General features: G+C 40.6%; 1 protein-coding gene across 1 annotated transcript; it reads right to left on the reverse strand.

The window, feature by feature from the left end:
- Window positions 1-1,002: 1,002 nt before the first annotated feature.
- On the reverse strand, window positions 1,003-16,695 carry LOC101547385 (E3 ubiquitin-protein ligase TRIM38-like). Its single transcript, XM_055124289.1, has 7 exons — window positions 16,288-16,695; window positions 14,567-14,662; window positions 12,940-13,170; window positions 11,610-11,632; window positions 11,402-11,514; window positions 5,069-5,539; window positions 1,003-1,091 (listed from the first exon to the last, which is right to left on the reverse strand). The coding sequence occupies exons 1-7, from the start codon at window positions 16,693-16,695 to the stop codon at window positions 1,003-1,005; spliced, it is 1,431 nt and encodes a 476-aa protein (XP_054980264.1).
- Window positions 16,696-21,953: the final 5,258 nt, after the last annotated feature.

Here is a 21,953-nt window from a genome sequence, read left to right on the forward strand (position 1 = left end):
CAGAAGTGAAACTGTCGGCGATTCAATGTCCTGTTCACCACACGTTCCAATTCACATTCTTCTCACTAGGGGGTGACTCCATAGGAGCAACTTACTTCCCAGCAGTCAGTAATGCCAAGTGCTGTTGCTGGAGCCCTAGTACAGCTTGTAGGGGATTTGCCTTGCACCTGACCAACCTGGGTTTCATCCCTGGCATCTGGTATGGTCCGAAGGACAGTGAGGATTGAGTCCTCAGTGTAAAGTCAGGAAAAACCACTGAGTATGGCCAGGTGTGACCCAAAAACCAAACAAACAAATCAACCAACAGAACCTCCAAGCCAAGTGACACAGTAAAAACCTCAGAAGCTGTTTTATGAGCCCAAGAAACCACCAAGAGCCAGTGTTCTGACTTTCACTCCAGATCTCTCTACGTTTGCTCCTGAGTCTCCAAGGAGTTAGACGTAATCCTGTTCCCTGTGAATTTTTTCCCATTGTGAATTATTCTAAGCATGTCTGAAATAAGGTGGGACATGATGTATAAGAAAAACAGGGCTCACAATGACCCAGCTTCCCTGTTTGTTCTGTGTCTCAGGATGCTTCTCAGTCAGACTCTGCAGATCCCAATCCTGTACCAATAGCAGCAGCAACTTCCAGGACATTATGGGAGCCAATAAAACTCCATCTGTGAATGTTCTCAGATGGCGCCAGAGCACCTCTGGCTGTCAGTGCTCACAGAGTCTCAGTGCAGGAAGTTTCCTGTATCCTTGACCGTGTCCTGATAAGAACAGGTTGGACTCAAGGACAGCAGTAATGAACGTTTAGTAAAGTAAGAAACTGCTCTGGAATGTGGGTGCAGCTATGGGAGGCTAAAGCAATGCACAGCTGCTGTGGAGGACTCTTACAGGGACAGGGGCGCCCGGTATTACTAATCAAGCCTGAACAGTTGCCACCACTGATGGGAGATTTCTACCCAGCTCCCAAAGACGTTATGTTTGGAATTTAAAAACATTATTTGCTGCACAATCACTCTGTTACTGCTTTCTGATTCTTGTATCCTGTGAGCACATCCAGGGCACAGTTCATATACTGGCCTCTTAAGGAAACTGAAGAACCTGCAGATTAAAAAGAAATTTAAGATGGTGAATGTTGTCAGATAATCGCTCCTGGCACTGGACATGGGGAAAAATGAGGTTTTGCTCTCATCAGCCTGCCCTGTGCTTATGGGATTAAGTGTGCATGAAGAGAGATTCGCTAAAGCCTCACTAATAAAGAGTAGGAGCAAGTGTTTTATTTCTCCTCAACTGAGAATTACTGTTGAATGTAGAAGACAAATAGATGATTGCCTCAAAATAAAGCATTTCCATATTGCAAACCTCAGTTGAAAGAGCCATTACAGAAGCACACATGCAAGTTTCCCTAATAAACAGGAACAGTGACCCGTTTGTTAGGGAAACTGAGGGATGGGCAGAAGTTAAGTCTGGATTCTAGAGTTGCCTGACTCCCGTGGGTGCTCCCTGTGGGGTCGTTGCTGCTCTGAGGGCTGTGGAGGCCTGTCCTGGGCATCAGACCTGCACCAGTAGTTGGGGCTGAGACACAAAAATTCCTGCAGGTGCAGAGGCTCAGGCTGAATCAAAATTGGGAACATGTAAGCTCTGCAGAACCATTATATAACAAACTTTTCAAAGAATATCTTCTTTTGAAAAGTTCTTGGGCAGTCTTTTTTTGTTTCTCTCAGTTTGTGAGACCAGCCCTGCATATTGGGAAGGTAAGAGCAGTTCGATGTAATTGGTGTTATATGCAACGTTAATATGCAAATATAAATATTAACATTGCTCACATTAATACTCAAAAGAAAAACTCAAAATAAGCTCATAAAGAAATGCAATTTCATTACCTCTATCACTATCATCCCGTCTATCCTCGATTTGCTTGAGGGGGCCCAGTAACGTCTCCATTCATCCTAGCCCTGAGATTTTAGCAGCCTCTCTTTACTCGTCCTTCCCAACAGTGCCGCATTAGAGGCTCTTTCAGGGTCAGGGGAATGAGACCCATCATTATTACTGGTTTTGGCATATGAATATGCTACGGGGAGCTTGCCAGGCTCTCCCATGCCAGCAGGAAAACTCTTAGTAGCTTGCCAGGTTCTCCGAGAGGGAGAACTAGGCACATATTACATAATTACAAACAACATGTGCGTTAGGCCAAGCTATTTCACATCTAATGGAAATTTTGTTTAAGGAAATAACAGTTGTAAAAATTAGAAATGCACATGTTGTTTGTGACTATGTAATATGTGCAGCATGTGTGTGTGTATGTGTGTGTTGTTTGTCTGCTTGTGTGTGTGAAGGGCAGACTCAATCATTAATAGAGTAGTTCCAGGCTGAAGGTTGTGCTTAGGGAAATAAGCAATGCTGAGTATTGAACTCTGGGCTCCACAACACAGTTTGTGCTTTGAATCTTCCAGCCTTTTGTCCCCTCATATCTGATGTGCAATATATTTGGAATGTAGTTTTCTAGTTCCATAAAATGTTCATCATCAAGATCATCATCATCTGGTTGATTGTCGATTTTCTCAAGTGGTCTCAGTAATGTCTCCATTTGTCCTAGCCCTGAGATTTTAGAAGTCTCTCTTTACTTTTCCTTCCCAACGGTGCTGCATTGGAGGCTCTGTCAGGGTCAGGGGAATGAGACCCATCATTGTTACTGGTTTTGGCATATGAATATGAGCGCTTGCCAAGCTCTCCCATGCGGGCAGGAAACTCTCAGTAGCTTGCCAGGTTCTCCAAGAGGGATAACTAGATTGTAAGATGTCACACGGCCACTTCTGGGAGCTTGGTTTCCTCAGGCGAGGAGGGAAACTCAACCCACCTCCTCTGAGGGGCCCTGGTGAAAATAGCCAGGCACGGGGGCAAGAGACTCTATTGCTCTCTTCAGGGAGCTTGGTTTGATAGTCTTTGGATGTTGGTCATTGATGGGATTACACGGGCGCCAGGAGCAGTTTCTGGTGTGACCGCCTAGCTACTGGAAAATGGGGGATCTGGGCAGAAGAGGCCCAGTCCTGATCCGAGCAGGCTTGGAGATTTCAGCCTCGGGTCACTTCACTCACATTTCTGTTGCAATAGTTTCTAACACCCCGCAAAGGGAGGTCCCGCCGGCCTGAGGAGCTAGTCTGGGATTTATGGTAAAGCATGGCAGGTTTGCCCTGGATCCCAGGGAACTAAGTTTTGGAATCTATTCTCTTACTGTTTACCCAAATACTGCTAGTATTAATAAACAGAGAGTTAATTATTTAATATGCACAACTAAAGGAAAGAAAAAAACAATAAGAAAAGTGTCTTATTGAGTTAATCCCTTCAAGAGAATGGCCTCCACTGAAATGCTTCACATCTGGAAATGATCAATCATACCTACGTGCAGTCCTATACCTCAAACCCCTCCAGATGTTGTGCAAGTATGTTAGCAGCTCTGCAGTAAACGGGACATTCTGACCATCAGTCTGTGTCTCTCCGTCTCTTTTACTGTTGAGGAGGCCAAGAAGGCGGCTCTAGCCAACACATGTCGCATACCCACATCGTGAGCTCACAGCTATATAAATTAGAAAATGACTACAAATTCTTCTTTCTCTCTTTATGCTCTACTTTGACACAGAGAGTGTACAATCAGTTTGACAAGCTGTCTTACTGAGGAACAATGCTACACATTCTTAGCATAGAGCACTGTGGCACTGTTGTCCCATTGTTCATCGATTTGCTTGAGCAGGCACCAATAACATCTCCATCGTGACACTTGTTGTTTCTGTTTGTGGCATATCGAAGACGCCGTGGGTTGCTTGCCAGGCTCTGCCATGTGGGATCTTAGCAAATATGTACACTTTATTTAATTCTTTTCTTATTTTATTGAATTACATTGAGGTAAACAATTACAAAGTGGTTCATGATTGGGTTTCAGTCATACAATAATCCAACACCCATCCCTTCACCAGTGTACATTTCCCACTACCACTGTCTCCAATTTCCCTCCTGAAAGACCCCCACCTTACCCAGCCTGTCTCTAAAACAGGCACTTTTACTTTTCTTCCTTTCTTCTTCTTCTTCTTCTTCTTCTTCTTCTTCTTCTCTCTCTCTCTCTCTCTCTCTCTCTCTCTCTCTCTCTCCTGCCCCCTCATTTTGGGCACTATTTTCTGCACTACAGATACAGAAGGGTTATCATGGATATCCCTTTGACTCCTTTCAGCCCTTAATTTGTGTCCAGAGTGATCATCTCCAACGCTCATTATCATAGTGGTCTCTCCTCTGTCCTAACATCCCCTCCTTCTGCCCACTCCCATACGCATACTCATGGCAGGCTTCCAACCATGGACCAGTCATCTTGGCCCTTGCTTCTACTCTCCATGGTGTTAGCCTTATAGCCTTATACTATGTTTTGATTTTTATATCCCGCAAGTGAGTGCAATCGTACACATTCTTACATGAATACTATTCTCTAATAGGGCTTTATATATTCTTTATTTTTCTCAGCTTGAGTTTGTACTTACTCTTGTGGGTCACATAAACCTGTCCTAGGATCTGGAATTAACTGCTTTAGTCCTGACTGTATTCTCCCAACATTTGTGCAAGACACTGCAAGGGAGATTGAATGGGGATTGTTTTAGCACTTTTATGCTCAAAGAAAAGAAAGGTTTTATGTTCTAAGAATAAATCACTAATGTGAATTTACATTTGTAGTGTATTTCCTTCATAAAACTGAATCTACTGATGAGAAGTCAACAGGGCAATTATGGTCTTTTTATTAAGGAATTTCCCTCTAAACGGGTTCATCATCTGTGGTACCTGCTGAGAGTCTTTATATCCAATAATTGAATGCAAATTAGTTAGTTATCTACTAAAGCTTGGCATCACTCTAGGTTATGGCAAACAGTGAAGAAAGCAACCACAATTTCTACATTCACAGAATTTGAATCTGATTCCTTTGAACTGGATACAAGAATAAAAATACTGTGTTTTTCCCTTACAAATCTTACAAATCTTTTTCTTACAAATTTCTTACAAATATTAGTCACGAGGGTTCAAATATGTATCTTTCCCAATACAGAAATAAGGCCTGATAGGCTCAGGGAAAGAGGCCTTTGGGAAACTGAAGATGTGGGAGCCAGTTTCCAAGTTATAAAAGGAGACAAGTCCAGCCTCATAGTCTAGGAAAACCCCTATGTAGTTAAGGTCTTCCAGAAAAAGAGGAGTTGTGGGAGATGTCAGTGCTACGTTGTCATTATTTTCACAATGTCTGATGGCCCAGAATCCAGTCTCAGGCTCCTGTATCATTAAACTGTCTCTTGGCACATTTTCCAGACAAACTCCTACATCCCAATCAGATTCTCCTATAAAATATATTTCAAAATAATATTTTCCTGAGGTGAAGACTTCACATCCCAGGACACAGGGTAAGTCTTTAAACCTAAAGGGAGTGTCCTGCTTCTCTTGTGGCCTTCCACCAATCACTGTATTTTCTTCCTCGTTCACCTGCAGGTCATTGTGAGCTGTATCTGGATCTAGAGTAACCTTAACTGCAAAAAAGTTAATAAATTAAAAAAGAAGAAAACAGAAGAACATGGTTACTTCAGGAATAGTATTCGGTATATTCCAAAATTATCATCCCGTGCTCAAGAAAAAAATTTCTTTCTGACAATCTTTAAAGTCATTTTATGAAAAATCATTGTAAAAAATTTTTAATGTTATGTCTGTCTCAAAGAAGGGGAAAATTGAACAGCTAATATACATGCTTAGAACTGGGCAGGACTGCTGTTAAGTGTCATTGTAAAATATCTGGTAGTAGCAGAAATATACTATGAAGGCTCTGATTAGTATCCTGTCCTTATTTAATATTATTTCCATCTTTCTTACAGTAATAGAAGAGAAAGGCAAGATAAATATATTTGACATGTTTATTTCTTCTCTTGTCCAAAGTCCTGCCTATTTTTACAAATGACTCTGACACATAGCAGAATGGGAAAATATAGTTAATTCCATACTTGGTTATCAAAGACACTCCAATAACAGGATGTTATTGGAGCCTTAGGGCACACGGCTACTCATCAACTTTACGTATCTGATCTCTATGGATTCTCATGCACCATAAGCACTAGTAAAAGATCATGTACCAAGGACAAATGTACTAAAAAATGATCTAAGTAAGGTTAAGGATGAAAGAAATAGAATAATCATAATGGTACTAGTTAACAGCACAACTTAAAAAACAAAACATGAGTTTGTTCTAGCTAGAGAGTTAAGTCAGTTAGTCACCTAAATTGTCCTTGATTAAACACCAAGCAGATGATCAGAAGGACATGGGAAATAAGGAATGCAGAAACACTCCTTTGCCCTATTTTTCATCTCCAAATCACCCCCCACCTTTTAATGCCTTGTCTTTCTGAACATAGGCTTTCTATGAAACCAGCTTCCATCCTTCCCCCTGACTTCATTTTCCTTAGCCAATGAGAGTGCTGGGGAGAATGTGTGAAACTAAGAGGTGGAGTGGCAGTCATTACTATGGAAGCTTCTCCCCAGTGCTCTGAGAGTCTGCACTTCTCTCCTCAGTCACACTCTCTCCTGTTCTTCAGATCCCTCTGCCTGTATTTGAAGCAAAATACCATGAGGACTCCCTGAGTACATCCACTCTGGTTGCTTTAGTGATTCTTGACCATTGTCCTAAATCTATTCTTCGCTTAAATCACTTATTAAACTCTCCTCAATGAGTTCTTAAGAGGAGCTGACTGAATACATTTGGGATTTTATTCATAATACTTTGAGTGGTTAAAAAATAAACCTTGTTTGAAAAATCCATCAAAATGTGGCCATAAAAGAAAACCAAAAATGAGAGGAGAAGAAATGAACAAAAACTTCCTCAAAGAAATCATGCAGATCACCAATAGGCTATGAAAAAAATATTTTTGTCACTTATTATCAGGGAAACTCAGATCAAAATGGCAATGAGTTATCACTTCACATCAGTGAGACTGGCACAAACCTAAAAGAACAAAACAACCAGTGTTTGCGTGGATGTGGGGGAAAGAAAGCTTCATTCACTATTGGGGAAAGGACACTTGGTTCTATTTAGAAAATGAAAAAATATCAAAATAAGAATGAAGCTTCTATACGAAACAGTTATTACACTTCTATGCACTTAAAAGGATTCATACAACTCATTTTGAAGTTGATGAGGTCTAAATTATAAGCTGCTTTGCCCTCACCTACCTAGCAACTGTATTCATCACGAACCCTGTTATGGCATCATACTCTCACAGTGTATATATATATATATATATATATATATATATATATATATATATATATATATATTACATTTTCTTGTAAAACATGTCTGGCTTAGCATGTCTTAGAATCCAGAACAGTTTTCTATCACAAATGCAAAGCTGTGTATCTGTACTTTAAGTATGAGGACACATCCAGTGCTGTCTAAGTCAGTGCTCATCTCATTGGCACTCCTACACTAAACTAAGTCGAACAAAAATGACTAAATACTGTCCAGTTGAGGACAGTGAGGCTGGCAGACATGACTTTAATAAATAAATCCTACACTGCCCTCTACTCATTGTTGGCAACTTTGTCTAAGTCCTTTCCAAACCAGATACCAATCATGTACAAATTACATTGGACTTTTACAGTAAAAATGATGGAGTTTCTGTTCACAATAGCCAGAATTTAAAAACAACCCGAGTGCCTGAGAACACAAAACTGGTTACAAAAACTTTGCCAAATATACACAATGGAATACTATGCAGCTGTTAGGAAAGATGAAATCATGAAGTTTGTCATAAGTGGATGGTCATGGAGAGTATCATGCTAAGTGAAATGAGTCAGAAAGAGAGGGACAGACATAGAATGACTGCACTCATTTGTGGAATATAAAATAACATAATATGAGACTGATTCCCAAGAACAATAGACACAAGGGCCAGGAATGTTGCTACATAGTTGGAAACCTGCCTCATGAGTTGGGGAAGAAAGCAGCTGGAATAAAGAAAGGATCACTAAGTTAATCATGGTTGGAGGAATCGTTCACGCTGGAAGATGTGTGCTGAAAGTAAATAAATGACCAAACGTGATAATATCTCAGTATCTATACTGCACCATAATGCCCCAAAGTAGAGAGCGATTAGGGGGGAAATTGTCTGCCATACAGACAGGTGGAGGGTTGGGATGGTGGGGGGAGGGCATACTGGGGACATTGGTGGTGGAAAATGTGCACTGGTGGAGGGATGGGTGTTCGATCACTGTATGACTGAAACTCAAACATAAAAGCATTATAATTGTGTATCACTATAATTCAATAAATAAAAGAAAAAATGATGGGGTTTCATCTCTTAATATATTTTATTATGGCAGTGTTAATAATGCCACCAGATCATCCTAGAAACTTTTGCTTTTTGAGTTCGCTTTGAAGAAACAATTGACCATGTTGGGAAACTCTTGTGCAAGCCTTTGAGACTTTTCTCCAGTAACTGCAAAAATGCATTCAGACTGCAACCTACTAAGAGTTAGTCTCCTAGGTCCTACATACATCAAGAAGTGAATTTCGGGGCCGGAGAGATAGTAGAGTGGGTAGGGCGTTTGCCTTGCACATGGCCAACCCGAGTTCAATCCCCAGGATCCCATATGGTCCTCCAAGCACCACCAGGAGTAATTTCTGAGTGCAGAGCCAGGAGTAACCCCTGAGCATTGCTGGGTGTGACCGAAAAACCAAAAAAAAAAAAGTCAATTCCGACCACAATCACAATGAGCTTGGAGTTGGATTATGGTTAGTTGCCAGAAGTAAACAGAGCCCAGCAATCACGGTAATTGCATCTCTGTTAGATTCCAGGTAGAGGATTCCTCTGAACTGTGGTTAAGATTGCTGAAATCTTGTGAACTACTATGTTCTTATTGGGTGTGGGGTGGGAGGGGTGGGAGATGTTTGAGGGCCCACTTGGTGGTGTTCAGGACTTACTCCTGACTATGTACTTAGTGATCACTCCTGGCAGAACTTAGGGGACCATATGGAATGCAGGAATCAAACCTGAGTTGCCTGTATGCAAGGCAAACACTCAAACTACTATACTCTGCTCAGGCGTGACCCTTCCTTATTTTTAACCACTACATTTCCATTACATAATAAAGAAAATTTTCATAGTGGTTCTTATTTTATAGTCTAACAAATCATGAAAAAATCTTAGTTTTCAGAGTTTTGTTTTTAATTGTAATTTTAGGTTATTATGGAAATAAAGCAAATATGGAAAGAAGGAAGTGTTGGGGCTGGACTGAGCTATCAGGGTGAGCCCATGTATACTGTACTATACTACGGGCAGGAACATAGGGACCTGTAAAAAAAGTAAAGCTCGCTGACAGGCGTGTGCACTCGCGGGCTCTCCAGGAGGCTCTCTCACTGCCCGCGTTCGGTGTTTTGGAACCACTGTGTATGGACTGGATCAGGACGGCCGGTGGTCAAGGACAGGTGAAGGAAGAACGAGGACCAAGCTGGTTGCTGATTAGTTACCGTTTATTCAATCTTCCATCTTTCTCATCTCCCGCACTCCCAGCTCTGTCCTCTCTCTGGATCTACTGCAGCCTCTCTCCCTTCTCTTGTCTCTCTCCTCCCTCTTTCTCTCTTCCCCTTGCCCCTAGGCTACACACAGCCAGGTAGCAAAATCATCATAAGAAAGCCCTTCCTGAAGGCTGGGCATTCCAAAGCCCTTCCTGACTCTTAAGGTGTCTTTCTCCTTTCCTCAGTCCAAACACTCATTAACATCTTAATACTAGTTATTTTTGTATGGACATAGCCAGAGATACATTGAGGCTTGCAAGGCAGCTCTCCTGACAACATCTTGCCACAGGCTCAGACCACAGCACTCAGGCCAGATTAATCATTCCTAACCCTAGCAGGGTCCGAATCTAGTTATCACTGTTTGGATCATGACAGCATTTGTCCATGACCAAGCTCTTAACTTATAGTTAAGCATTAGGCACTTTGGCCAGGCCCATCTCGATGCCAGGGTAGCACACAACTCACCGCTTGCCCTGGGTCTGTCTCGTCCCTTGTCGGGACCCTGCTTTTGGGGATGCTAGAAAGTAAGGGCAGCTGAAGCTTAGGTTGAGAGAACAGATGCCCAGGAGGAAAATATCATGTAGAGTCAAATGACTCCCAGGTTACAAAAGCATAGCATTTGCTAAGTCTTCCTGTGTCCATACAAAAAGGACATGGCTCTGAATAAACTACACAAAGAACTCAAGGAGAAGAGAAAACCAATATTTACAAGTCAACAGAACACTAAGAAAGAAGCTACAAATAAGCAAGGAGGAATGGGAGCACTGTAACAGGAATAACCCAATAAGCTAAACTGCCTGAGGCTATGTTATCCTACAGGGACGCATAAAAATGGGCGAGATTTCTCGTGTGTCCTGACTGGTTTGGATGAAGCTAAACATTTTCCCCCTTCAAACTGCCTTTAGAAAAATAATTTCAGTATATTGTAAAGAGCAGTTTTCCTTCTCTCACAGAAGCCTGGCTGGTCTTTGACACGCAGGTGGTGTTAACCAGGCCTGACCTTTGATATTGTAAATTGTAGGCTCTGGCCCAGCCTAGTCTTTAGGATGTAGATTTCAGGTGTGGGCCCAGTTTTGTCTGGGATGTAAATCCAAGTGCTTTTAGTCCAAGAAAGTTTTCAGTTTTGGTTTTGTATCTTCTTTCCGGAGGCCAAGATTACTGGCCTGCAGATGCAAGGAACTAATGCATATTCTACTGCCTCAATGTTCTTCTTCCTGTAACTTCTTTTGATGACTTTGGTGACGTCACTGTATTGCGCCCTTTCCAGGTACCATGATCAATGAAAGGAGATCACGGAGCTCCCCATCTTTGTCTGAGTCAGAGAGAACCTAGACCCTCCAAGAACACATTTCTTCCGCGTTCCTTATCTCAGCACCTCCAACCGCATGAACTTTCACGCAACAAGGAAGTAACAAACAGCAGATATTTTTACTAAGTAGCACTTGGTTCAAACATTTATTATGCTATCTCATCTATCCCTAAAACCACTGGCAGCACAGTCTTTACCTACCTTTCTGCAATTTCTTTGAAAGTTGAATGACATAAACATAATCCCTATTTTCCAAACCCTTTTCTCTATACTTTGTGTAATTAATGATTTTTTAAAGTTTGTCACAGTTCACTAAGTGGGTAGTATTAAAATTTTGTTATTGATATAGCATAGATATAAAGGTTATTTACCTGGGAGACATCACTAGTGAACCAGAAAGAAAGAGCTTGAAATGTCATCAAAATCTAATAATCTAGCAGAACCTGCTCAGAGTAGTAAAATGTGTTTCCCAGTTTTCCTCCCACCTGTATTATTTCAAGAATTTTGAATGACACATACCCTTAAAAGTCTCAAACAACGTTATCAATTGACAGAAAATGCTATCAACATCAGGCATAACTTGAATATCCAAGGAGACATCCTCTGGTGCATTTATACTCATAGTCAAGATCCTGGATAAGAAGAGCCCAAAAATTTTATCAAAGCCACATTTCATTAGACTCCATATTGCAACTATCCCTCCCTCCTGAATTCAAAGAGTACTTACCGGTGCAAAGTGTCTGTCACATCCTATAGAGCAATAAAGATAAATGTTGGTATGGAAATATTAGAATTTCATAAAACTTTGATAGGTGGCTGTTTCTCTGTAACCATGCCAAGGAGTAAATGCAGTGGTTCCACTCCCATGTATTAATCAGTTCCCTGGGAATGATTCCCATCCCAATTTCCTAGTAGAGCATTCTTTAACTCTTTCCCATCTCTGGTACAATACCTGTCTGCATATATTTCCGAGGACTAGCAGTTATATCTAATGCAGTAAACCATTGATATTCAACCTTTCTATCCTTGTTTACTAGCACAAGTACATTCAGAGTTTGAGAGAATCACTGAAACAGTATAATACCATGACAGTGTCTGATCAACCTCAGAGTATGCTTTCTTTTTTTTTTTTTTTTTGCTTTTTGGGTCACACCCGGCGATGCACAGGGGATACTCCTGGTTCTACCCTCAGGAATTACTCCTGGCGGTGCTCAGGGGACCATATGGGATGCTGGGATTCGAACCCGGGTTGGCCTTGTCAAGGCAAACGCCCTACCCGCTGTGCTATCACTCCAGCCGCCAGAGTATGCTTTCTTACCACGATACATGAAGTCATTATTGCACAACCACATAACCTGTGAGCTGTATGGAATTGTCTCGTACTTGCTCACTCTGCACTTTTTCACATTCAGTGACCTCATTTATTCTAAAGAGGTCACAGTAGAAATGTTTATCATAAAGGTCCTCACAGAATAATTCACATAAATCCCTAAAAACTGATTCACTAAGGAGGTGGCAGCAGGTATTGCACCAAGGTGGAACGTCTTCCACCTCCATCCTTTATGATAATAGAATAATGAGCTCCAGGCATTTATCCCAGGGAGCAATAACCTTACTATTACAAAAATCAGGCCTCATAATATCTATTAGAGCAATATAGAGGAGTAACTAAAGGGAAAGTTTATCAAACATTTTAGTAACCAGTTTTAGCCCCCACCAGTCAGCAGGAATGTCTTTGAGGAGATTGTTTGACATCAGAAATCTCTGCAAATTAGACTGAGGCTAACAGATGCCAACAAAAGTTCTCCCATGCATCCCTGGGAACTGTCATATCTACCCAAGGGGACTGTTTTGTGATTTGCACGGACACTCTATAGACTAGAGGATGGCGTCTGTATACAGGCGTGTGTATCTAAAAGAAACTTTCTTTAATTCACCACACTTGTACTCATTTTTGTGAAAAAAGGGAGCAGACTAGTTCCCCAAATTCTTCACCAGTTTCTATGAAACCCCAGGAACTGACGCCTTCGCCCATTCCTCCGGGTGCACAGTCTCACCTGCAGTAACTCCTCGGCTGAGCCCTGACATCTCCTCTCCAGCTCCAGGATGAGTTTGTTCAGTTCCTGGCTTTGCGTCTCCAGCTGGGCTTCACTGTCCTGCAGCCTCTTCAGCACTTGCTCTTCTTCATCCTCCAGTCTCCAGAGATAAGATTGCTCCTCCATGTGCAGAATCATGTGTAATTTCTTAAAGTTATACTCAATATAATTTTTTTTACGCAGAATATCAGACTAGAATAAAGAAAGCATATTCAAGAATGGCTGAATGTTTATCTTTAGTTATATTAAAATCAAAATTTAGTACTTTCATTCACTTGGAACTAAATAGAACATATAGGAGACAGGTAGTTTAACTCATTCAGGGATTTGGTTTTCTCTACATGTTACTTGGAATTTTTGTCCTCCTACTACCCAAGGCTGTTGAACTGAGGGAAGAAGGAATACCTTCTGTGAGCCAAAATTCAAAATTCACACATAGAGTTCAGGGCAGAGGTTTGGAAAGACACCCTCAAAAACCTACTGACCTGTGAAATTTCAATATAGGCTTTTGGATTACATCAATGTTGCCAGAAAAGATCTTACTTTCTCGCCTGAGCGTTCTGGTCAATCCAGAAATAGACCTTAGTCTATCATAGATATTCTTGCACCATATTTCTGTTCAACCTCATCAATTTTGAATATGAATTCCATCTACAGACATCCTATTCCTCATAATGATTAGTTTCTGAGCATGGAAACTGACATGCCAGACCCTGCATTGTGGTAAATTTTTGAGAGGTAGGTCTAGGCTTCAAACAGCAAGGTGCTTTGAGATGTTAAAGCTTATAGCCCTGTCAAGATTAATCTAAGTAAGGAGGCAACTTCTCTGTTTATCCTAATATTAGAACTCCTTAACAATTACTGATGAAAGGTCAAAGGAACACGAGCTCATTCTCATAGTTGCAGCAAACTAGGAACATTAAAACAAACAATTTTAGATTTTTTTTCTACTTAGACTAGTAATGAGATTAAAACATTATTTGTTTTTGTCTAATCCTTCTCTATATCTAATCTCTAGGATTAATAGATCTGAGTTCAATGACTCAACTTCTTCCCAGAGGGGGGCGGGTGAGAACCGTTCCCGCCCCAAGAAACCCAACCCCTGCAGCCAACCTCCACTACCCAACCACTGCCATGCTCCAGGCCGCTTTCCAGACTGTGCAGTCACGAATAAGACATTATAAGACACGTCCTACCCATTTTCCATAATTAGCACACCACATTTGATGGAGTTCAGACAGTAGGCAACAAATCATAGTAATATATATATATATACATACACACACACACACACACACACACACACACACACACACACACACACACATACCTCTCGGAGAGCCCGCCAAGCTACTGAGAGTATCCCGCCCACACAGGCAGAACCCGGCAAGCTACACATGGTGTGTATTCCATATGCCCAAAACAGTAGCGATTGGTCTCATTCTCCTGATCCTGAAAGAGCCTCCAATCATTGGAAATGACAAGTAAGGAGAGGCTGTTAAAATCTCAGGGCTGGTAGGAATAGAGACATTACTGGTGGCCACGATGAACAACAGGATGACAGTGATACAGTGACTCAAATTCTTACCTGAAAGTTTGTTATTTTCTCTCTTATATCCCCTTGCCATTTTTTATTTTGGTCTTCTAGTTTCCTCAGGTATATCAAAGATTCCTGGAAGTTTTCCTGGTGGAAAAATTGTTGATGAAGGTTTATGAATTGGGCATTTTTTCATTATATATGCATAAGGGGAGATCACAGATTTCCAAACACAAAAGAATATTGAAACATGCATCATCCTTATACTTTCAAGGATACAGACTGAGGGACTTGTGTGAAGTGAAAAATCTTATCTCCTGAGAGAGGAGTGTCTGCCATGGAGGCAGGCTTCTGGGTGGCGGGACTGAAAAGCAACGGGAGGGAAACTGGTAACATCGGTGGTGGGAAATGTACACCAGTTGAAGGGATGGGTATTGGAACATTGTATAGCTGAAACCCAATCATGAACAACTTTGTAACTGTGTATCTCATGGAGATCCAATAAAACAAATTTAAAAATTAATTTTTGATCTCCTGAACAACCTGAAGGAATTGTTAAGGTTATTAATACAATTTTTCATACTTAGAAACAGGTTCTTCTGCTGAACCATAGCTTAAGGTACTAATGCAGCATTCTGCCACGTGAACACTGAACAAAGAAAAAAAATCATAATGTTTAATATTTTCTATAATAATGTGTTAAATACAGAAATAATAGCAGACCACTGATACCTTGACATTTTTATTAATATTGTAAGTATTAGTATATATAAGTAAGGGTAGGGAAGTACCTCTAAAGTTTTATGAAAGAGTCCAAGGACAGATGGAGAGATGTTCAGGGGTTAAGGTGCTTGCATTGTAAAAGCATAACTGATCCATCCTGCCTAAGGTTCAACAAGCAGAGTCAGAAATGAACCCAGAGCAGCGAGCCAGGAGTGAGTCCTGAGCACCTCTGTGGGTGGTCCCTAAATCCCAACCCCAATGGAAGAGTCAAAAGGACAAATGCATGTAAATGACACAGAGCACATACTTTGATGAGGATTCTCTGTTTGATCTCCAAAACCATATTTTCTCTAAGCACCAACAGATATGATACTGGTAATCCTGAACATGGCCAGGTATGGACCCAGTGACTCACAGCACTGCAGGAATCTAGCACTGAACAATCAGGCCACTGGGTTTTGTATCACATGGACTGGCCACTGGACCATGGCACACTGCTAGGAAAATACTCTTGAGGGAAAAGTGAAATGGACAGGAAGAACCTGTAATATCTAAAGAAAAAAGTCATTATTCAAGCAATTTTAAATTACTTAGTACCAATATCTAACTTTAAATTATTTTTCAATATACTTTCTCTTATTTAAGGAGCAAACCTTTAAGGTTAACCACCTTTCTATCATAAGAGTAGTAATCAATTAACTTCTTGCTCTATAAAGTCAGTATATTATTTTGTCTGAATATATAGGTATACGTATAAGTTGTTCAATGCTATCAGGGCCTTTATGAAATCCTTTCAAAGGACCTGTTATTTGCAATGGGCAAATATCTTACAGATATAGATGTTCATGGATATTATGACACCAAGCTGTGTATATGCATTAATATGGCTTTTAATATATATGCATTAGATGGACAGACACTATAATGTTTATCTAAAGATTAAAGTGATGAAAGCTTTATCATCATCCTGGATTTCAGATTAAATTAATTCAGGTCCACAGATGCAAAAGAGAATGGGTACTTGGTGAAACACTCTGGCCAGTACTCACCTTGTAGTCTTCATATGCATCTGCTAAAAGGACCGTGGTGTGTCCTCTGTGCTGTGGTGTCCGCTCACAGCGCCAGCAGATGAGCTGACCATCATCTTCACAAAACAGGCAGAGCTTCTCTCCGTGGTCCTCACACAAATGTTCCTGCTCCATCTTCTTAATGGTGTCAATGAGGTTTCCTAGTAGCTTACTAGGCCGGATGCTCTCCCTTTGAAACTGTGCCCTACATACAGGACAACGGACATTTCCCTGTGATGGTGACTCCTGTTGCTGTATCTCAAGATTTTCTAATATGCAAGAATGGCAGTAGAAGTGCCCACAGTTTATCATCACTGGCTCAGTTATCAGGTCCAGGCAGATGGGGCAGGTGGCTTCCTCCCTCATGGTCCTAGCTGTGGTCGAGGTCATGATTTTTCCTGGAAATCTTTAATACCAAATCTAGAGGTAGAGATCAAGAGAGATCAAGCGGTGAGATCTTTCTCTATATTATTAAAGAACACAACACTTGTGTTTGATGGGATTGACATTTTCAGAGCATTTAGTTGGATGTAGAATATAGTAGTTTTAGATTAGATTCAATTTAAAATATTTAAATTTAGTGTCATTGCAACGAGATACATTGAATACTTTAGTAGATGTAGGTACTGGTATAATCATCCCTCCAAATATAGAACACACTATACCACAGAAATATTTTATAGAACTAGTCTAAGAGAAAGAAGCCAGAAGTTATTTTTCACACAACATACTATTTAACAGAAAGAATATTAGGAAGCTTTTAGCATAATTTACCCATGACATAACCATCACAAATACTTTGTTTCTAATTAATTGCTTCTGCTAGTAGCAACTCTTAGGAATTAGGGCTATCAATGTAGAAGTTTCAGTGGATTCATTTTGACTAATGAAAATCCTTCTCTGTATTGTATTTACCCCTACCTCCAAAGAAAAATATCAGCCCAATGAAGCCAGGGAGACCCTTCTAGAGTGACAATGTAAACAAATAGCTAACTGATATGTCCATTCTTTCATCATCCCTGATCTGAGGGAAGGAAAATTGATCTGACGGGAGGAGAAGAGTAGGTCCTAGAGCTTCTGAAGACCCACAGTAAATGAACCAGCAGTTGCAAATATTCCTAAGAAGAGCTCATAATCAAATGACTTGGCCAGTGTATGAATAAAATAAATGAAAGAAATTTGCACCCCTAGGACTAATTCCTGAATGTAGAGCCAGAAATAAACCCTAGTCCCAAACCCAAGAATCATGATCAAAAAGGCAATGGCAATGTAATGAAACCACCAGAAGTTCAAAACTCTTCTTCCCTTATGACAATAACTGACAGTGCTTACTTGGGCATAGAACATCAAACCTAGGCACTGTGGAGAATATCCACATATGACCCTTCCCAAAGTCGTTCAGCGCTCTTGCACCTCTGGAGAAGCTCACAGTCTCATTTGAACATGCTATCCTTTGTTTCTCTTCGCCTATAAATAAATTACTTTCTGTTAAAACAAACAAAAATATCTTGTTAATAGCCTCGAACCACTTGTCAAGAAAGTCATTCATGGCTCTCCCACAATCCCCCAGACCCTAACTCCCATCCCCACGCCTCTGTGCTCACTCCCCAAAGGCGCTGCCCCTGTCCTGCAGGTAATCAGCCCACCGTGAGCACCACCTACTGGGCCTCTGATGGCTCTCACGTGCCCCCCCATCCCCCCAACCCTGCACTTCCCACTCTGCCAGGATTCCCCAGACCCTGCCTCCCATCGCCACGACTCCAAACCCCAAGACAATGGTGGGACATAGTGAAAAAACTCAATGAAATGAACGCATCACCAAGAATACTTTATCTGGCTAAACTCTCACTCAAACTTGAAGGAATCATACACTATTTCTCAGATAAAAACAGCTCAGGAACTTCATAGACTCAAAACCAAACTTAAAAGAAGAACTAAAGGGGCTATTGTAAGACAAGGAAGAACTCCACAAGAACAACAAACCCCACAGAAAGATGACACAAAACCCCATGACAATAATCTCTCTCAATGTCATGGCCTAATGCACCAATTAAGAGACACAGAGTGGCAAAGTGGACCTGGAAACTAAACCCAACAGTCTGCTGCCTGCGAGAAACACACCTGAACAGTCAGAACAAACACAGGCTCAAAGTCAAAGGATGGAAAACAATCCTGCAGGCAAACAACTCCCTCAAAAAAGCTGGGGTGGCCATACTAGTATCCGACAACATAGATTTCAGGTTGAAAAAGATTCGAAGAGACAGCAAATGTCTTTTTCTGTTTATCAAGGGATATGTACAACAGGAAGAAAACACACTCTTAAACATATATGCACCTAATGAATGACAGGCTAAATACTTAAAACAACTCCTAACAGACTTTAAAGAAGACACCGCTAGCAACACAATAATAGTTGGAGACTTTAACACTACCTTATCACCTCTGGATAGATCAACAAGAACAAAACTCAGCAAGGAAACACTGACTCTGAAAGAAGAAATGGAAGGAAGAGGCCTAATAGACCTATACAGGGATTTACACCCCCAAAAGAAAGAATAAACATTCTTTTCCAGTGCATACAGAACATTTTCCAAAAATAGACCATGTACTCAGCCACAAAACATACCTCAATAAAATCAGAAAAATAGAAATTGTATCAACTATCTTTTCAGACCACGATGCGCTGAAGATAAAAGCTTATCACACAACAGACATGTAGAACCAAAGCAAACACCTGGAAATTAAACAGCTCAGTGTTGAACAATGACTGGGTCAGGAAGGAAATCAAGGAAGAAATCAAGAGATACCTCGAAACAAATGAGAATGAAGACACAAACTACCAAAACCTATGGGACGCAGCTAAATCCATGTTAAAGTGGAAAATTTATAGCTCTGCAAGCATTCCTTAGGAAGGAAGAAAGGGCCTACATAGATAGCTTGACTTCACAGCTCAAGATCTTAGAAAAGGACCAGCTAAAGGAACCCAAACCAGACCGAAGGAAAGAAATAATAAAACTTAGAGCAGAAATTAACAACATGGAAACCCAGAAAACAATCCAAAAGGTCAATGAAACCAAGAGCTGGTTCTTTGAGAAAATAAACAAGATTGATAAACCACTAGCAAGAGTCAAAAAGAAAGAGAGAGAGAACCCTAATAAACAGAATCAGAAATGAAAAGGGGGACATCACAACAGAAACCAAGGAGATCCAAAAGATCATCGGAGAGTACTTTGAAAGTCTGTATGCCATGAAACAACAGAACCTAAAAGAAATGGATGAATTCCTTGATTTCTACAATCTCCTAAGACTGAACCAAGAAGACCTGGAATACCTGAATAGACCCATTAATATCAAGGAAATTGAAACTGCAATCAAAATTCTCCCCAAAAACATATAGCCCAGGTCCAGATGGATTCACTGGCGAATTCTTCCAAACATTTAAAGAGGACCTGTTGCCAGCTCTCCTCAAGCTTTTCCAGGATATTAGAAAAGCAGGACCCCTCCCAGACAGTTTCTATGAGGCACATATCTCCCTAATACCAAAAGCAAACAAAGACACCACAAAAAAAGATAACTATAGACCAATATCCCTGATGAATACCGATGTGAAGATCATCAACAAAATAGAATAGAATCCAACAACTCATCAAAAAGATTATACACCATAACCAAGTGGGATTCATCCCGGGGATGCAAGGATGGTTTAACATTCAGAAATCAATCAACATAATCCAGCATATCAACAAAAGTAAAGATAAAAACCATATGATCATATCAATGGATGCAGAGGAAGCATTTGACAACATCCAACATCCTTTTTTGATGAAAACTCTCACCAGAATGGGTTTCGGAGGAACTTTCCTCAAGATAGTCAAAGCTATCTACCATAAACTTATGGCAAGTATTATCCTCAATGGGGAAAATCTAAGGTCCTTTCTTCTAAGATCAGGGACAAGACAAGGATGCCCACACTCACCACTGATGTTCAATATAGTACTGGAAGTACTTGCAATAACTGTTAGGCAAGAAAAAGATATTAAGGGCATCCAGGTAGGAAAAGAAGCAATCAAACTCTCACTGCTCGCAGATGATATGATACTATACCTAGAGAAGCCTAAAAACTTTACTAAGAAACTCGTAGAAACAATAGACTTGTACAGAAAAGTCACAGGCTATAAAACCAATACCCAAAAATCCATGGCCTTCCTATTTGCAAACAATGAGACAGAGGAAAGGGAAATTAAAAAAGCAATTCCATTCACAATCGTGCCCCAGAAAATCAAGTACCTTGGAATCAGCTTAACTAAAGAAGTAAAGGACCTCTATAAAAGAAAACTATAAAACGCTACTCTATGAAATAAAAGAGGACGTGAGGAAATGGAAACATATCCCCTGCTCATGGATAGGGAGAATCAACATTGTCAAAATGGTAATACTCCCCAAAGCATTATACAGATTCAATGCGATCCCTATAAAAATACCCATGAAATTCTTCAAAGAAATGGATCAAGCAATCCTGAAATTCATATGTAACAATAAATGCCCAAGGATAGCTAAAACAATTCTTGGGAAAAAGATGATGGGAGGCATCACCCTCCCCAACCTTAAACTTTACTACAAAGTGGTAACAATTGAAACAGCATGGTACTGGAACAAAGGCAGAGCCACAGACCACTGAAACAGGGTAGAATATCCCTACAAACAACCTCAAATGTATGATTATCCAGTCTTTGATAAGAGAGCAAAAAATGTGAAGTGGAGCAAGGAAAACCTCTTTAACAAACGGTGCTGGTATAACTGGATAACCACATGCAAAAGAATGGGCTTGGACCTCGATCTGACACCATGTACAAAAATCAGATCAAAATGGATTAAAGACCTCGACATCAGACCACAGTCCATAAGGTACAGGGAAGACAAGGTTGGAAAAACTCTTCACGATATTGAAGCTAAAGGTATCTTCAAAAATGACACACAACTGACCAACCAAAAGGAAACAGAGATAAACAAATGGGACTACATTAAACTATGAAGCTTCTGCACCACAAATGATACAGTGACCAAAGTACAAAGACAATCTACAGAATGGGAAAGGAAATTCACCCAATACCCATCTGATAAGGGGTTGATGTCAAGGGTATATAAAGCACTGGATGAACTCTACAAGAAGAAAACATCCAACCCCATCAGAAAATGGGGTGAAGAAATGAATAGGAACTTTTCCAAGGAAGAGATATGAATGGCCAAAAGACACATTAGCTCTTCATCACTAATCATCAGGGAGATGCAGATCAAAACAACTGTGAGATACCACCTCACACCACAGAGAGTGGCACACATCCAAAAGAACAAAAGCAATCGCTGTTGGAGAGGATGTGGGGAGAAAGGAATCCTTCTACACTGCTGGTGGGAATGCCGACTGGTTCAGCCCTTTTGGAAAACAATATGGACGCTTCTCAAAAAATTAGAAATTGAGCTTCCATTTGATCCAGCAATGCCACTTCTAGGAATATATCCCGTAGAAGCAAAAAAGTATAGTCGAAATGACATCTGCACTTATATGCTCATTGCAGCACTGTTTATAATAGCCAGAATCTGGAAAAAACCTGAGTGCCCGAGAACAGATGACTGGTTAAAGAAACTTTGTA

The sequence above is a fragment of the Sorex araneus genome, chromosome 2 (assembly GCF_027595985.1).
Source record: "Sorex araneus isolate mSorAra2 chromosome 2, mSorAra2.pri, whole genome shotgun sequence".
NCBI lineage: Eukaryota > Metazoa > Chordata > Mammalia > Eulipotyphla > Soricidae > Sorex > Sorex araneus.

Coding starts and splice junctions, on each gene's coding strand:
- LOC101547385 (XM_055124289.1), bottom strand. CDS start 16,695: ATGACCTCGACCACAGCTAGGACCATGAGGGAGGAAGCCACCTGCCCC. Junction 11,633..12,939: donor CAGCCGAGGAGTTACTGCAG/GTGAGACTGTGC, acceptor ATTGCTCTATAG/GATGTGACAGACACTTTGCA. Junction 5,540..11,401: donor GTTGTTTGAGACTTTTAAGG/GTATGTGTCATT, acceptor ACTTTTTTGCAG/TTAAGGTTACTCTAGATCCA.